The sequence below is a fragment of the Jaculus jaculus genome, chromosome 18, assembly GCF_020740685.1.
Source record: "Jaculus jaculus isolate mJacJac1 chromosome 18, mJacJac1.mat.Y.cur, whole genome shotgun sequence".
Taxonomy (NCBI): Eukaryota; Metazoa; Chordata; class Mammalia; order Rodentia; family Dipodidae; genus Jaculus; species Jaculus jaculus.
In genome coordinates this window covers 2633195-2647525 of record NC_059119.1, presented here as the reverse complement: position 1 = coordinate 2647525, position 14331 = coordinate 2633195, and the positions used below count along the sequence as shown (strand labels likewise).

At 44.8% G+C, this 14331-nt stretch overlaps 1 protein-coding gene across 1 annotated transcript in view; it reads right to left on the bottom strand.

Moving 5' to 3' along the window:
• The window catches only part of Ube2d1 (ubiquitin conjugating enzyme E2 D1), a 35415-nt gene extending 26479 nt beyond the window's left edge, over positions 1 to 8936 (bottom strand). The window contains exon 1 of the mRNA XM_004657855.3: positions 8835 to 8936. Coding sequence (XP_004657912.1) covers positions 8835 to 8858 — 24 coding nt within the window. The 5' untranslated portion in view covers positions 8859 to 8936. The remainder of the gene's footprint in view (positions 1 to 8834) is intronic.
• Positions 8937 to 14331: the final 5395 nt, after the last annotated feature.

The following is a 14331-nucleotide window of genomic DNA, read 5'->3' as shown; positions in this document are numbered from 1 at the left end:
CTTCTTTTGCCTGTTATTTCTAACTGCTTCCTCTAATGAAACTTCTTAATCTCTTCTCCTCCCAACACATCCTCTCCCTCTCTCATTCATTCATTTCACTTACTGTTTCATTATTTTCAGGTCTTATTTAAACCTTCGGTAGGGAGGTTTTCCTTGCGTCTAACTGAATGCCTGCTCTATTCCCAGGGTACTCTGTGTGCCCCTTTTCCGGACAGTCATCAGAATTACAATCACAATGAATAATATTGAGTTCTACGAGGACAGGATGCATACCTACTGTGAGAGGAAGGATGCCACTTCCAAGTTCAAAAGCCTTCAGGGCTTCCCCAAGCTTCTGCCCTAAGTAGACATTTCTCAGCCTGATCCTTCAAGGCCCTCCACATTGTGAAAGAGAGTAGGGTGACTACCCTGGCCCCACCAGCCCAGGCGTTCCTGAAGCAATATGATCTGCTCCTTCCAAACCAACTGTGCAAATTCTAGCATCTACTTCTGTTGCTTTCTGTACAGATATAAATTCCCTATGTCTATCTTCTCCATAGATTTCCTCCAAATAAATTTGGCCCCCCTTTGACTTCCTTCCCGCATAAATATATTGTTCCTTTCTTGCAGTACTTCCCTAAGTTCATCTATTTATGGTTACCGTGCTTTCTTGCCCTGATTACTGGTTATATCTACTATTCTACATATCTTCTTACTGCACTTAGTGTATGTCTGGTATCCAAAGGTGCTCTGTGAATGCATTACGTGGGATCTCTAAAAACTTGCTACGTGAGGAAGCTGTGCATGGCAGTGCTCTAAATATGCGCACTTAACAACCTTCAAAGGACAGACACCTCTGAAACAGATGGAAGCTGAAATGAATTAGAAAAGCATGCTGTGTTATCAGTGCATAAAGGAAATACATCTTATTTGCATCACAAATAATTGATTTATAATCAAGGGTAAGACTTACTGACATTGTATTGTACATTAAGGTGCCAACATTTTTTACAATGCTTATATCTCAAAGTAAGTGAGACTTACCGAACCTCACATAGGTTCAGAACACAGCATTTTGTGACCAGTTTTGATGTTTGCTGAACAAAACAAACTAAAAAATAGCATTATTTAAGTTTGATTAAAATTATAAATGAAAAGCTGGGTGTGGTGGTGCACACCTTTGATCCCAGCATTTGGGAGGTAGAAGTAGGAGGATTGTCGTGAGTTCAAGGCCACCCTGAGGGTGCAGAGTGAAATCCAGGTTACCCTGGGCTAGAATGAGACCCTACCTTTAAAAATTATAAATGGAGCTCTGGATATCTCACCCAGTGGTAGAGGGTATTGCCTAGTATGTAGGAGGACCTAGCTTCAGGCTCCAACATGATGAAGAGGGGTCTTGTGGTGGTTCGATTCAGGTGTCCCCCATAAATTTAGGTTCACCAGCTGATGGAGATTTGGGAATTAATGTCACCTGGAGGGAGTGTATTGTTGGGAGTGGGCTTATGGGTGTTATAGCCAGCTTCCTCATGCCAGTGTTTGGCACACTATCCTGTTGTTATGGTTCACCTGATGTTGGCCAGGGGGTGATGTCCACCCTCTGCTCATGCCATTGTTTTCCCCTGCCATTATGGCACGTCCCCTCAAGCCTGTAAGCCAAAATAAACTGCTTTTTTCCACAAACTGCTCTTGATCAGGTGATTTCTACCAGCAATGTGAACCTGACTGCAACAGGTATATAGACAGAAGATGAATCTAATGCATACAGACACAAAACACACACGTGTATACTGACACACAGCACGTAAATCCACAGAAGGAACCACAGGAATGATCAAGTTCACGCTCACTGAATTTCCAGAGGAGAAAAATAGACTGACTTTGTGGGCCAAGGTCACAAAGCTAAAGCTAGCATAATGGCTCAGACCCACGGGACCTCTGTCTACTCAGCAGTCTCTCCATCCCACCACCCCAGCTCTGTTCTCACCACGGGGCCATGATAAGCAGAGCACCCCACTGCTGACATAGCTCCTGTGCTGACTACAGTAAGGCATGTGCACATTCTTCACATCTTCAAGAGAAACAGACTGAAGAATGAATGAATGAAAGAAATTCTTTTCATCTCTCCCAAGATCCCTATTTGTTCAAAAAACAAAAAAAAAGGTTAGAAGCAACCTCATTTCTTAAAGTCTGAGGACAGGGTTTATATTCTAAGACATTTTCAAAGTGTGTGTGTGTGTGATACATATATGACATATATATGTACATATGTATAAAATCTGTACTCCAAATCCATAGACGATTGTGGTACAGACTGAAAGAGACAAAACATCCACGGGGAGAAAGATGGGAGGCTACAGGGCACAGTGGTGTGACCCCATGCTTCCAGATGGAGCTTTTCCCCAACTATGGACAACTCCTGACCATGGAAACCTCACTACTTACTGTCTACTATGCGGAACCATCCTAGAAGGAAATTAAATGCACCATGCCTTAGCTTCCCAGACGCTGTGTGGACCAAGACAGAACACAAATAGAATCTGTCTTGCCTTCCTGCATACACGTGTTCTGAGGTGGCCTGAGGACTCCAGTGAGCCCCAAACTTCAAATCTCATCATTTTAATATATTCTAGACTTACTTACCCCAGCAGGTAACAAAATACCTGCTTTGAATGAACTATCAGTTTATCTACTACTTAAAAAGATGACTAAGGAAGGGCTGGGGAGGACACACTGGCTTGCAAAGTGGGATGGACCAGGTTCAATTCCCCATCATCCATCCATCCATCCATATGCAATCAGTGTTCATCTGTAGCAGCAAGAGACCCTGGTACACCCACACCCAAACATGCAAACAAACAAATAAAAATTAAATAGTATTAATGAATTAGCAGACAAACATTAACACAGTTGGTCAATAAAGTACTAAGGTATAACTTTATATTAGTAATTAGTAAAAATGGCCTAAATATTTTCCATGTGTATTTCAGAGAACCAGAGGAGCAAGGATGCTCCACTGCTTTCTGGAGGACATTAATATGTGTGGCTTCCTAAAATAGGCATAAATGGTCTCATTTATTTCTATGCTATTTATTTCCACAGAGAAGGAATCTCAGAACTTTTAAACTTCAATAATTTATCTCATCTTTTTGTACCTTTATTGCGTTGAAGAAAAGAACATATGGGGCAAAAGCCTGACCTTAATTACAAAGACCTAAAAGCATAAGAATTCATACTGTGGCTTTCCAGAGAAAGAACTTTGTTTTCCTTATCTCAAGGCAAACCATTTATGTAATAATATAAGGACTGTGTCCTATTTTTTTCCTTTAAGTTATATATATGTATGTATGTGTATGTATATATATGTATGCATGCATGCATGCATATATGTATATGTATATGTATATGTATATGTATATGTATATGTATATTTGGTTTTTCAAGGTAGGGTCTTGCTCTAACCCAGGCTGACCTGGAATTCACTATTTAGTCTCAAGCTGGCCTAAAACTCAGTTATCCTCCTACCTCTCTCTCCAGAGTGCTGGGATTAAAGGTGTGCACCACCATGCCTGGCCATATCCTTCTTTTTTTTTAATATTTTTTTTCAATTATTTATTTATTTGAGAGTGACAGACACAGAGAGAAAGACAGATAGAGGGAGAGAGACAGAATGGGCGCGCCAGGGCTTCCAGCCTCTGCAAACGAACTCCAGACGCGTGCGCCCCCTTGTGCATCTGGCTAACGTGGGACCTGGGGAACCGAGCCTCGAATCGGGGTCCTTAGGCTTCACAGACAAGCGCTTAACCGCTAAGCCATCTCTCCAGCCCCATATCCTTGAAAGAACTGAAGTTCTGATTTAATCTTGCAATCTGAATTGTTCAGTACTCAAAATTATAGGAAGTAAAAAATTATATCAATTCATAAACAGTTGTGTCAGACTAATTTCACAGTGAAATGATATTTTTGACAGAACATTTAAGAATTGAACCTAATTTTTCTACATTTTTTTGGAGGAGAAAAAACTTGCAGTGATACCCAAAGATGAACAAAGCTATGCAGTTCATTTATAGTGTTAAACAATCTAGGACTCTCGTTTTGGAGCAGAGATGACAGGGTACCACCAACACATTGGCTAACTGTGTCATGTCTTGGTTCTAACACCGCCTTACACTGACACTGAACACTCTAGCTGCAAAGTACCCATCACAAACACGACCCTCTCGGCTCAGCTTAACTGCAGCAGACACTACCTAAGTGCCTGAGGGTGGGAAGCTGCACACTGACGCGATCTCTACAGCTGGCTGTGTGACTCAGAACCCTAGACCACCAGACACATGGCCCTCAGTAAACTAGTTGACATATCTCTAGGCCTTAGTTTCAGCAACTGAAAAATGGGAGGAGTTTTGTTTTTTTTTTTAACCTCTTGAGCCTTACTAAGGCTTCGCCCAACAAATAAATACGTCAAACACTCAGAGGAACGTCATGTATAGAGTAACCATCACATACATGCTGGGTATGGGCATCCACTTTGTGAGTAAGAAACAAGTCAGGAAGCCACAGAGCCAGGGATAAAAACCAGGATCTTCTTCCCTAGTTGATGGTCCATCCACAGAGGGGCAGGATTTGTCTCAAAATAGCTTGTTTTACTACATGGACATAAACAGACTAATGTAAAACTGCAAAAATCAAAATTCTAGACATTTACATTTAATTACTTTAATTCATGCTCATATGTATACTTTAATTATAAAGAAAATCTCAAATGTCCCAGTGTTGGAACCTCATGCAGTTTGACTGGGGCTCGGGATTGATCATAGGGCCTTATATATGGAAGGCACACACGTTCTACCACTGAGCTACATTGTTCACTCCAAAGGTTCCATTTTCCTTTACACTAAGGAAAGGCTATGGGTGTTGCTATATGTATGAAACAAAAGTCTCTTATTTTACTTTTCTTTTAAAAATATTTATTTATTTAAGATAGGGAGTGAGGGAAAGAGAATGGGCACACCAGACTATAAATGAACTCTTGATGCATGCACCACTCTGTGTATCTGGCTTTATGTGGGTACTGTCAACTTGAACCCAGGCCATAAGGCTTTGCAAACAAACGTTTTTTGTTTCTTTTTTACTTCTGAACAATCTCCCATCTCCCCACCCCTTATTTTACTTTTCAAAAACCAGACAAGGGGGGTGGAGAGATGGCTTAGCAGTTAAGCGCTTGCCTGTGATGCCTAAGGACCCAGGTTCGAGGCTCAGTTCCCGAGGTCCCACGTTAGCCAGATGCACAAGGGGGCGCACGCATCTGGAGTTCGTTTGCAGTGGCTGGAAGCCCTGGCGTGCCCATTCTCTCTTTCTCCTTCTGTCTTTCTCCCTGTGTCTGTCGCTCTCAAATAAATAAATAAAAAATGAACAACAACAACAAAAAAAAACAGACAAGGGCTGGAGAGAAGGCTTAGCCATTAAGGCACTTGCCTGCAAAGTCAAAGGACCCAGGTTCCATTCCCCAGGACCCAAGTAAGCCAAATGCAAAAGGTGGTACATGCGTCTGGAGTTCATTTGCAGTGACTAGAGGTCCTGGTGGGCCCATTTCTTTCTCTCCCCCCCCCCTTTCTCAAATAACTAAATACAAACAAAATTTTTTTTTTTTTTTTTTTTTGGTTTTTCGAGGTAGGGTCTCACTCTGGTCCAGGCTGACCTGGAATTAACTCTGTCATCTCAGGGTGGCCTTGAACTCATGGCAATCCTCCTACCTCTGCCTCCCGAGTGCTGGGATTAAAGGCGTGCGCCACCACGCCCGGCTTCAAAATATTTTTAAAAAATTTTAAGACAAATAGGCCCAAGCCTATCAGTTGCCACGCTAGTATGATCAGGACATGAAAATTCTTTATTAAATAAAGTAAGTACAGTCAGACACTCAGAAGAGGATGGCTGTATTGGGATTCTTTTCCTCCTAATATTCAATGCATTCAGCATGTGTTATCCAATTTGTAATTTAAAAATGATTTCCCAAAACAAAGTGCACCAAGGATTAAAAAGAGTATTTATAGAACACTTGGAAATCAGTTTTAGAAGACAAGAGAGACCCAGTTGAAATCTGATCTCATTTTATAGGTATGTTACAGGTTTCTTTCCTGGTTTTGTTGGAACTTTTTTCCTGGTAGTGATTTAGGTAACTGCAACAACGTCTTTTCACTGTGTCTAAAAATAGGGCATGGGTGTGTAAATTTATGAGCTGAAATGTAAAACTGGCACAGGATGCCTAAATTAGAAGGTTAAATCATTTAGTACACTCTAGTGTAGGAATGTATTTTAAGCACTCATGTCCAAATTCTTTATATACAGATAGAATTTTAATTTAATTAAACCATCTTCATTCTTTTCATGAAACTGTATGCACATATGTCACGTCACTTCTGAGGAGATCAACACTGGGCAAAGAACTTACCTACTCCAGGCCCTGGGTTCCTTCTTTGGATAAGGAGAACAGACTGGAACACTGGGGAGTTTTGACCTTTTCCTATATCCTAACCCCAGCCCAATTAAGGGATTCAACGACTCAACTTCTCTCCACTGTCAACAGTGTGGAGCCAAAGGTGATTCTAGTACCGTGCCCTAGGAGCTATTCCTAGCTGGTACCCTCTGCCACAGGCCACATTCTGGGCAGGGGGTGGTGGTCCCATAAGCTTCAAGGCCTGTCACTTGAGGTACAGGAAGTTATTTGATACAATTGCTTCGGTACCCCAAAACAGGTGCCAAAAGTTAGCATACAACTTCATGCAAAATTGGAACAGGCAAGATTCTAGTAATTTAAATATTGAGGATATCAATGAGGACTTTGTCCTTGTTCTTGGAGCCAACAGCATGTCAAACCTAGACATGGCTTCTCATCAAGGTAGTAAGTACAGAAGGAGGAAGACAGAGTTTCAGTCACACTGAGAGAATGGCTTGAATGGGTGATGAGTGTTTCCTATCTAAGGCACCTTGTCTCATGACAGGAAAAAGCAGCCAGAGTTTCACATGGGAATGAGAAAGAGATAAGGATGTATGTCATTACATATCCACATAGTGTCTCAGTATGGTGACGGACAGCAGCACAGCATTTACAACGGGCGCCCGTATTTCTCTGACTGGCCACTTAACTATGGACAAACCCCACAATCTCTACAAGCTACCGCCGGTGCAAAGTCACAGGAAAATGTCTCATAATCTCCTAGGGGAAGAAACAGAGTTTGAAAAGCTCCTTGGAAAAATGTGTGTTGTCTGATCCAAACATGAACTTGTATCACGTCATTTCAATACATTATTACTAATTATTAATTAATAATAAGTCTGCTAGGTGTGGTGATGCTAACCAGGCTTCAAAATTAGGACACATTCTTTATACAAAAATGTGCAATTGTGTGACCTCCAAAAGAGAAAACCTTATTAGTTAATGAATGCAGATTAGCCATACATTTTATAGAGAGTTGGTCCTTTCATGGCACAAAGAAAAACAATGACTCACTGATTTAGTGTCTGTATCAAAAAGCAACAAAAACTTGGCTAAGGCTAAAAGTTGCCATCCTGTGGACCACTGTGGATACATCTAACACAAACAGTAGTACTGAATTTGTGGCTGAAAAAAAAAAAAACCTGATAGAATATTTGAGTAGGGTCTGAGGGATGGCTCAATGGTTAAAGGTGCTTGCTGGCACAGCCTGCTGACCCAGGACTGCATTTCCCAACCACGGACATAAAGATGGACAGGCATTCCTCTGCAGCTATAAAAGAACGAACACACACACACACACACACACACACTCACACACTCACACAAATAAGTAAATTACACGCTGTCCATTGTTGGCTTCGCTTACTTTGAAACGACTCACAAGCACTTCATGTTCCCAGCATGCACTATAAACTGAAAGTTTAAGACTTGGGTCAGAACCTAGACCATCAGTCCAACAAGAAATACTAAAGTGAAGGGGAGCAGGGAGACAAGCTCCATTCTGCAAGACGTTCATATCTGGAAGGGTTGTACAAACAGCACAAACAGAAGACAATCCTATTTGTAGAATGACCACACGCGTGTCTTCCTCATTCTGTACCCATGTGTCATAGCATCAAAATCATTTAATGTGAGTCCGTTTCTATTGTGTCTCGTCCAACTTTACATGTAAGTTTAACACGAGAAGGAAAAGGAGAAGAAGAAGAAAAAAACCTGCTTGGCTTGACTCGCCATGAATCACAGCCAGCAGGTCACCATGCTGCAACTGTTTTCACTACAGCTATGTGACCTGAAGTGGCAGCCACAGAGGCACCAAAATAGAAGGGGCAGGAGCCTTCTGGCTGCTCAGCCCCAAACAGGCTTTTCCAGCCCATGCCGGCTACTGAGCCAAAGCCAAGTGCAGAACACAGACCCAGCCCCACGCTCGAACAAGAAAGGATGCAGGCCCAGCACACCTTCCCGGTCCGTCCGGGGGAGGGGAGGATGCCCGGGAGGGCACAGCGTGAGAACGCACAGCGTGACCAGGAACGGGGCCGGCCGGCGGCCGGAGAACGAGAGCCCGACCCGGTCCCTTAGCCAGAACCTAGGGGAAGCTCTGGGTACCCGCCGAGGCGCTGCACCCTGGAGCTGTGGCTGCAGCCAGCCGCGCCGAGCGCACGGCGGGCTCGGGCACTGCCCAGTCTCCAAGCACCCTGGGCCACCCAGGCTGTGCCGGGTTCCCACCTCTCTTCCTCGGGGGCGGGCGTCCGGGTTGGTGCCCTAGCCTGGGGGATGGGGAGGACCGTGGCCACCCTCCCTGGCGCCCGGCTCTGGGACCCCCCGATCGGATGTGCGCGCCCCAGGCCCGGCCCAGGCTGGCACTCACTTTCTGGATCCGCTTCAGCGCCATGGATCAGGGTGTGCGGGGCGCGGCCGGCTCGGCCCGGTGGGTCCCCGGCTGCCTGCCGCGCGCGGGGTGGCTCGCAGGCTCGGGGCGCTCGGCTGCTCCGTGTGCGCCCGGCGCGGGTGCGCGGGTGTGCGGGCGGGCGGCGGGCGGCGGGCGGGGACGCCGGCCGGGCTCTTTTGTTTCCGCTTCTGCTTCTGGGAAGGAGCCTGCGCCCTCCCCGCCGCGCCCCGCCCCGCCTGGCACACTGGGAAGTGTAGTTCCAGCCTCGGCGTCGGCCGCCGGGGCGCCCACGGGTGACCTCGATCCTGCGGAACGGCCGCGGGCCGGGGCGGGGCGGGGCTCTCCGCCGTCTCTGTGCGAGCGAGCGCAGGGCACCGAGTCCCGTCCGAGTTCCTGTGAAACGAGGACCGCCGAGCAGAGCTCGGGTCACCTGTTTAAATTTAGAGATTACACAGTCTCGACATTTTTACCTTTGCAGATTGCACTGTCTTTCCCAAATGCTGCTTCTGTTTCTCAGCGCTCACCGAGAGGGGCCCTCCTGTGCTTCCCGGGGTGTGCCCGAGGCCCTGGGTACCATGAATAGACTATGGGCTGCCCCGTCATTCCCTTCCGGGTGCAGCCCCCGGCACGCACCCCAATCCCTCAGTTCTCTGAGCTTGCTTTGCCTGTTGACAAGCGGCTTCTATGCTCAGCCCGTGTTCATCGAGCTTACACTCCATGACTGCATTGAACACACCCCTTTATCCTCATCAGAGATGGATTGGGGCCCATTGTGTGTGGTGGACACGTTCCTTTTTAATTTTTTGTATTTATTTATATATATAATGTATTTTGAGCACATTCACCTCTCATTACCTTCTCTTGTCCCCACCCTGTCCCACTGAACCCCTTATTCCCAACTCGCCTCACTTCTGCTTTGATGTTGTGCGTGTTCACGCGCCAGTGCCACCCATTTCAGTTTAGTTAGGGTTGCTTGCATTAGCAGCTGGAGAGTGGTTTACTGGAACATGGGTAATTTATCGGTGGCCACCCCACCAAAGAAAATGACTCCCCCCTCCCTCAGCAACCATTAACTGCCAATAACTTCCCAAGGAGGTTAGGGCTTCACACACTCCTCAGCCATCCATGATAGAACAGTGATAAGCCCAATCTTGGGCAGGTACTGACCATTTCTGTGAGGTTATGAATGAAGCAGCTATGTCATGTCTGGAAAAAAATGTTCCACAGCACTCCTCCACATCCTGTTGTTTTTACCTTCTTTCCACCAACTCTTCCACAGTGTTCCCTGAGCCTTGGAGGGGGTGATAAAGATGTCTCATTTAGTGGGCTTCAGAGATGGCTTAGCGGCTAAGGCACTTGCCTGCAAAGCCTAAGGACCCATGTTCAGCTCTCTGGATCCCATGTAAGCCAGATGCACAAAGGTGAGGCAAGTACAAGGTTGCACATGCCCACTAGGTGGTGCAAGTGGCTGGAGTTCGATTGTAGTGGCTGAGGCCCCGTCCTGCCAATTCTCTCTCCTGCTCTCTCTCTCTCTCTCTCTCTCTCTCTCAGTCTCTTAAAAAAAAGATGTCTCATTTAGCTCCGAACATCCAACATCATCCACAATTTGAACACATTTTGAATCTCCCCTGTAATCACCACTAACAGCAAAAGAAAATTTCTCTGACCGAAGGGGAAAGCTACCCTTATCTACAAGCATAAACATAAATATTTAGAGGACAGTTTGATGGGCACAACTTAACCATTTCATCAAGCAACTCATGGAACTCTGGTCCTGGATGGACCACTGAACTACACTACCAGCCTTCACTGCAGAATGTGCGAATGTGTCTTGGTCAAATGGGCTTCTGGAAGACACCAGCAGCATCTTACTTTCTGCAGAGGCTAGTGTGGAGACTGGCTTGAACCCCAAGCTCCATGCTTGTATTCTAGAACTGGAACCACCTCCCCAAGAGTGTCCTTGTCATTGAAGTGAGGAGTATCTTGTCCAGTCTTGGGCACCAGCTGCTTGGGGAGTAATTCTCATATTTGAGAATTCATATAGTCCCTTCTGTTTTTGTTATTGTTGGCACATGAGGTGCTGTGTCAAGCATGCAGCACCACCCAAGACAAGTGGAATTTGGCCAGTTTTGACCTTGCCTGAGATCTGCCTTCTAGACATCACTTTCTGGAATGCACTCTAATGTGTAGTGTTAGCCCTTCATCTCTATTCTCTGTCTCACCCCTACCACATTCCCTCCTGTTTTTCTTCTGAATCTTCTTGGAAACCTACAGTCTCAAAAACATCTTTGCTTTGGGACTCTTCAGAATCATTGTACTATGACGAACAGGAGAGAAGTGGACAAGATTACCGTACGGATGACCTGCCAACACTACCAAGTGAGCGCAGATGCTCCTTGGTCTTTGCTGGTTCGACTCATCATATTACCCAAGCAGCAAGAAGACTGCCTGCTTTTCCAGCCTGGCAGATGTGGTCTGAGACAGTCTTGTGTAGTTGAGTGGGACAGTGAGACGCATGCGCCAGTTACCATGTAATCATGTGGCTAAAGAAACCAGGTCCTTTCTTGATCAGCTGTGCTGATGGTCAGCAGGCTGTTTTTATTTTTTTTAATTATTATTATCTTTTGGTTTTTCGAGGTAGGGTTTCACAGTAGCCTAGACTACCTGGAATTCACTATGTAGTCTCAGGGTGGCCACGAACACATGGCTATCCTCCTATCTCTGCCTCCTGAGTACTGGGATTAAAGGTGTACATCACCACTCCTGGCTTAGTAGGTTGGTTTTATAGGGCTGTGGAAGTGACCTTCCAATGTGGCAGCTGGTATTCCCCATTCCTTTTACCAAGGAAAGTGGTGAAAGTCTCAATGTTTCTTTTATTAATGTTATTTTATTATTTTCTATCTTTATCAGCATATATTGACTGCCTAAAAAGATAGATTTAGAGCTAGAGAGAAGGTCTAGCAGTTAAGGGACTTGCCTGCATAGCCTAAGGACCCATGTTCAACTCTCCAGGTCCCACATAAGCCATATGCACAAAGTGACACAAACGTACAAGGTTGCACATGAGCTCAAGGTGGCACGTGCATCTTGAGTTCGAACACAGTGGTTGAAGGCCCTGGTGTGACAATTCTCTCTCTTTCTCTCTCTCTCCTCCTATTGCTCTCTCACATGAAAAAAATATCAGTCTGTTGGACTTGGCTAAAAAAGTAGGTCTAAATATAACTTTCCATATATGCATTTCATGCATTTTGATCATATCCACCTCCCTATCACATTTTAAAATAATTTTTATTGGGAACCTGAATACTTGAACATATTGAAAATTGGTCATATTCCCATTGTATTACACTGTTATGTTTCCTGTTCTCTGCCCCAATCCCACTGAGGGTTCTCCTTAATGGGGTTATTGGCATTCACTGTGGGGTCATGAATGCACCAGTAAGTCTCTCTTGAGGGGACAATGCTTCAGGATTCTTCTTCCCACCCTGTGGCTCTTCTAATCTTTCCTCCTCCTCTTCCACAATGTCCCCTGAGCTTTGGTGGACATGTTATAAGTGTCCATTAGCGTTGAGCCCTTGGCAGCATCTGATTTTCTACTTTGATGAGTTTTGAGTCTCCTTGGTATCTACTGCCATCTCCCTGGAAGAGGATCTCAAGCTAGCAGTGAAAGCAGCACTCATATTTAATCCACCACGTCCTCTGTAATGAAAGTCCCAATGTTTTCTTAGTCATCCCTCAGAAGTCACACTTGTCATCTTGCTCAGTGTGGAAGAGAACAAAGTCTAGACACTAGGGAGTAAGAAATTTTGGTGGAAGTGGAGGTGGTAGAGGTCTTGCTTCTTAGAGGTTGAGCACAGAGAAGGGAGAAGGGAGTGGAAAGGACTTGAAGGACAGGTACTAGCCTGTGCTAGTACTCCAAGATAGTCAGAGAGAATCATAATTTGAGACTGGTAGAGTTGTGAGCTGTCAGGCCCATGATCAGACCAACCAACTCATGCTAAGAACACAGAGTTTGAAATTCAAACCCCAGGGCAGCAAACACACTAGTTGAATAAGCCATTTGTGTGTGTGTGTGTGTGTGTGTGTTAGCACCTACGTGTGTACATGCAGGTGGAGGCAGGCGGTCAATCCTGAGTGTCTTTTTTGATCACTCTCCACTTTATTTCTTGGAGAAAGCATCTCTTGAAAACCCAGCGCCCACTGAATTGGCTAGACTACCTGGCCAGCCAGTCCCGTGGCTCTTCTTGAATTTGCCTCCCCAGGGCTGGGCTACAGATGTGTGCCACTGTGTTCAGCCTGTACGTGGGCTCTGGGGATCTGAACTCAGGTCCTCACACTTGTGCAACAAGTGCTTTCTCCCCAACCCCCATTTTACAAAAGATAACAAGCACTGGAGATGATTTGGAGAAACTGGGTCCCTCATACCTTACTGATGAGAATAGACCATGGTGGTTTACCAAGACTGGGGAAAACACAGTCAGGAGCACCTTTGTAATGAGTGTTCACTACAGCATCAGTCACTGCTCTGTAAATGCACTGATTTTGAGGGGACAAAAGCCAGGGCCTCACATATGCTAGACAAATGATCTGCCACTGAGTTATAGTCACAGGACCTAAATGCATTTTTTGCTTACATTTTCACTTCTGATGGGTGTATCTGACTTAACTCCATCATAAGTTAAGGATTATCTGTATGCAACAAACCATTAAAGATCAGTTATCATCAAGAAAAAAAGAAAAAAAACCACATAAACTAAGAGAAATTTGCATGTCACACATCTGAAAAGGGGTGTGTTTACAAAATATGTAAGGAATCTTAATTTCAATAATATTAAGGCAAATAACCAATTTTAAAATGGGCAAAAGATTTTATCAGACATGTCTTCAAAGCAGAGATATAGGGGACAATTAGCGCATGAATCTGAGGTAGTAGGATTTAAAAAGTTAAAGGCAGCTGGAGTTACATAGGGAGACCTTGTCTTTAAAAACCAAGGACTGGTGGTGGCGCACACCTTTATTCCCAGCACTCGGGAGGCAGAGGTAGGAGGATCACTGTGAGTTCAAGCCCACCCTGAGACTCCATAGTAAATTCCAGGTCAGCCGTCCCTAGAGTGAGACCCTACCTCGAAAAACCAAAAAAAAAAAAAAAAACAAAAAAAAAAACAAAAAACCAAAACCAAAAAAAAACAAAAAAAAAACAAAACAAGGACTGGGCTGGAAACATGGCTCAGTGATTTAGGCATTTGCCTGCAAACCCTAACGACCCAGGTTTGATTTCCCAGTACCCATGTAAAGCCAGATGCACATGCTTGCACATGTATCTGGAATTTGTGGAAGCTCTGGTGTGCCCATCCTCTCTGTCTTTCTCTCTTCTCTGTATGTGCTTTCAAATAAATAAATAAAGCATTAGAAACAAAAGGACTGGGCATTGGGGAAGTAGTTCGGTGGTAGAAAGCATCTTAACACGCACAAGGTC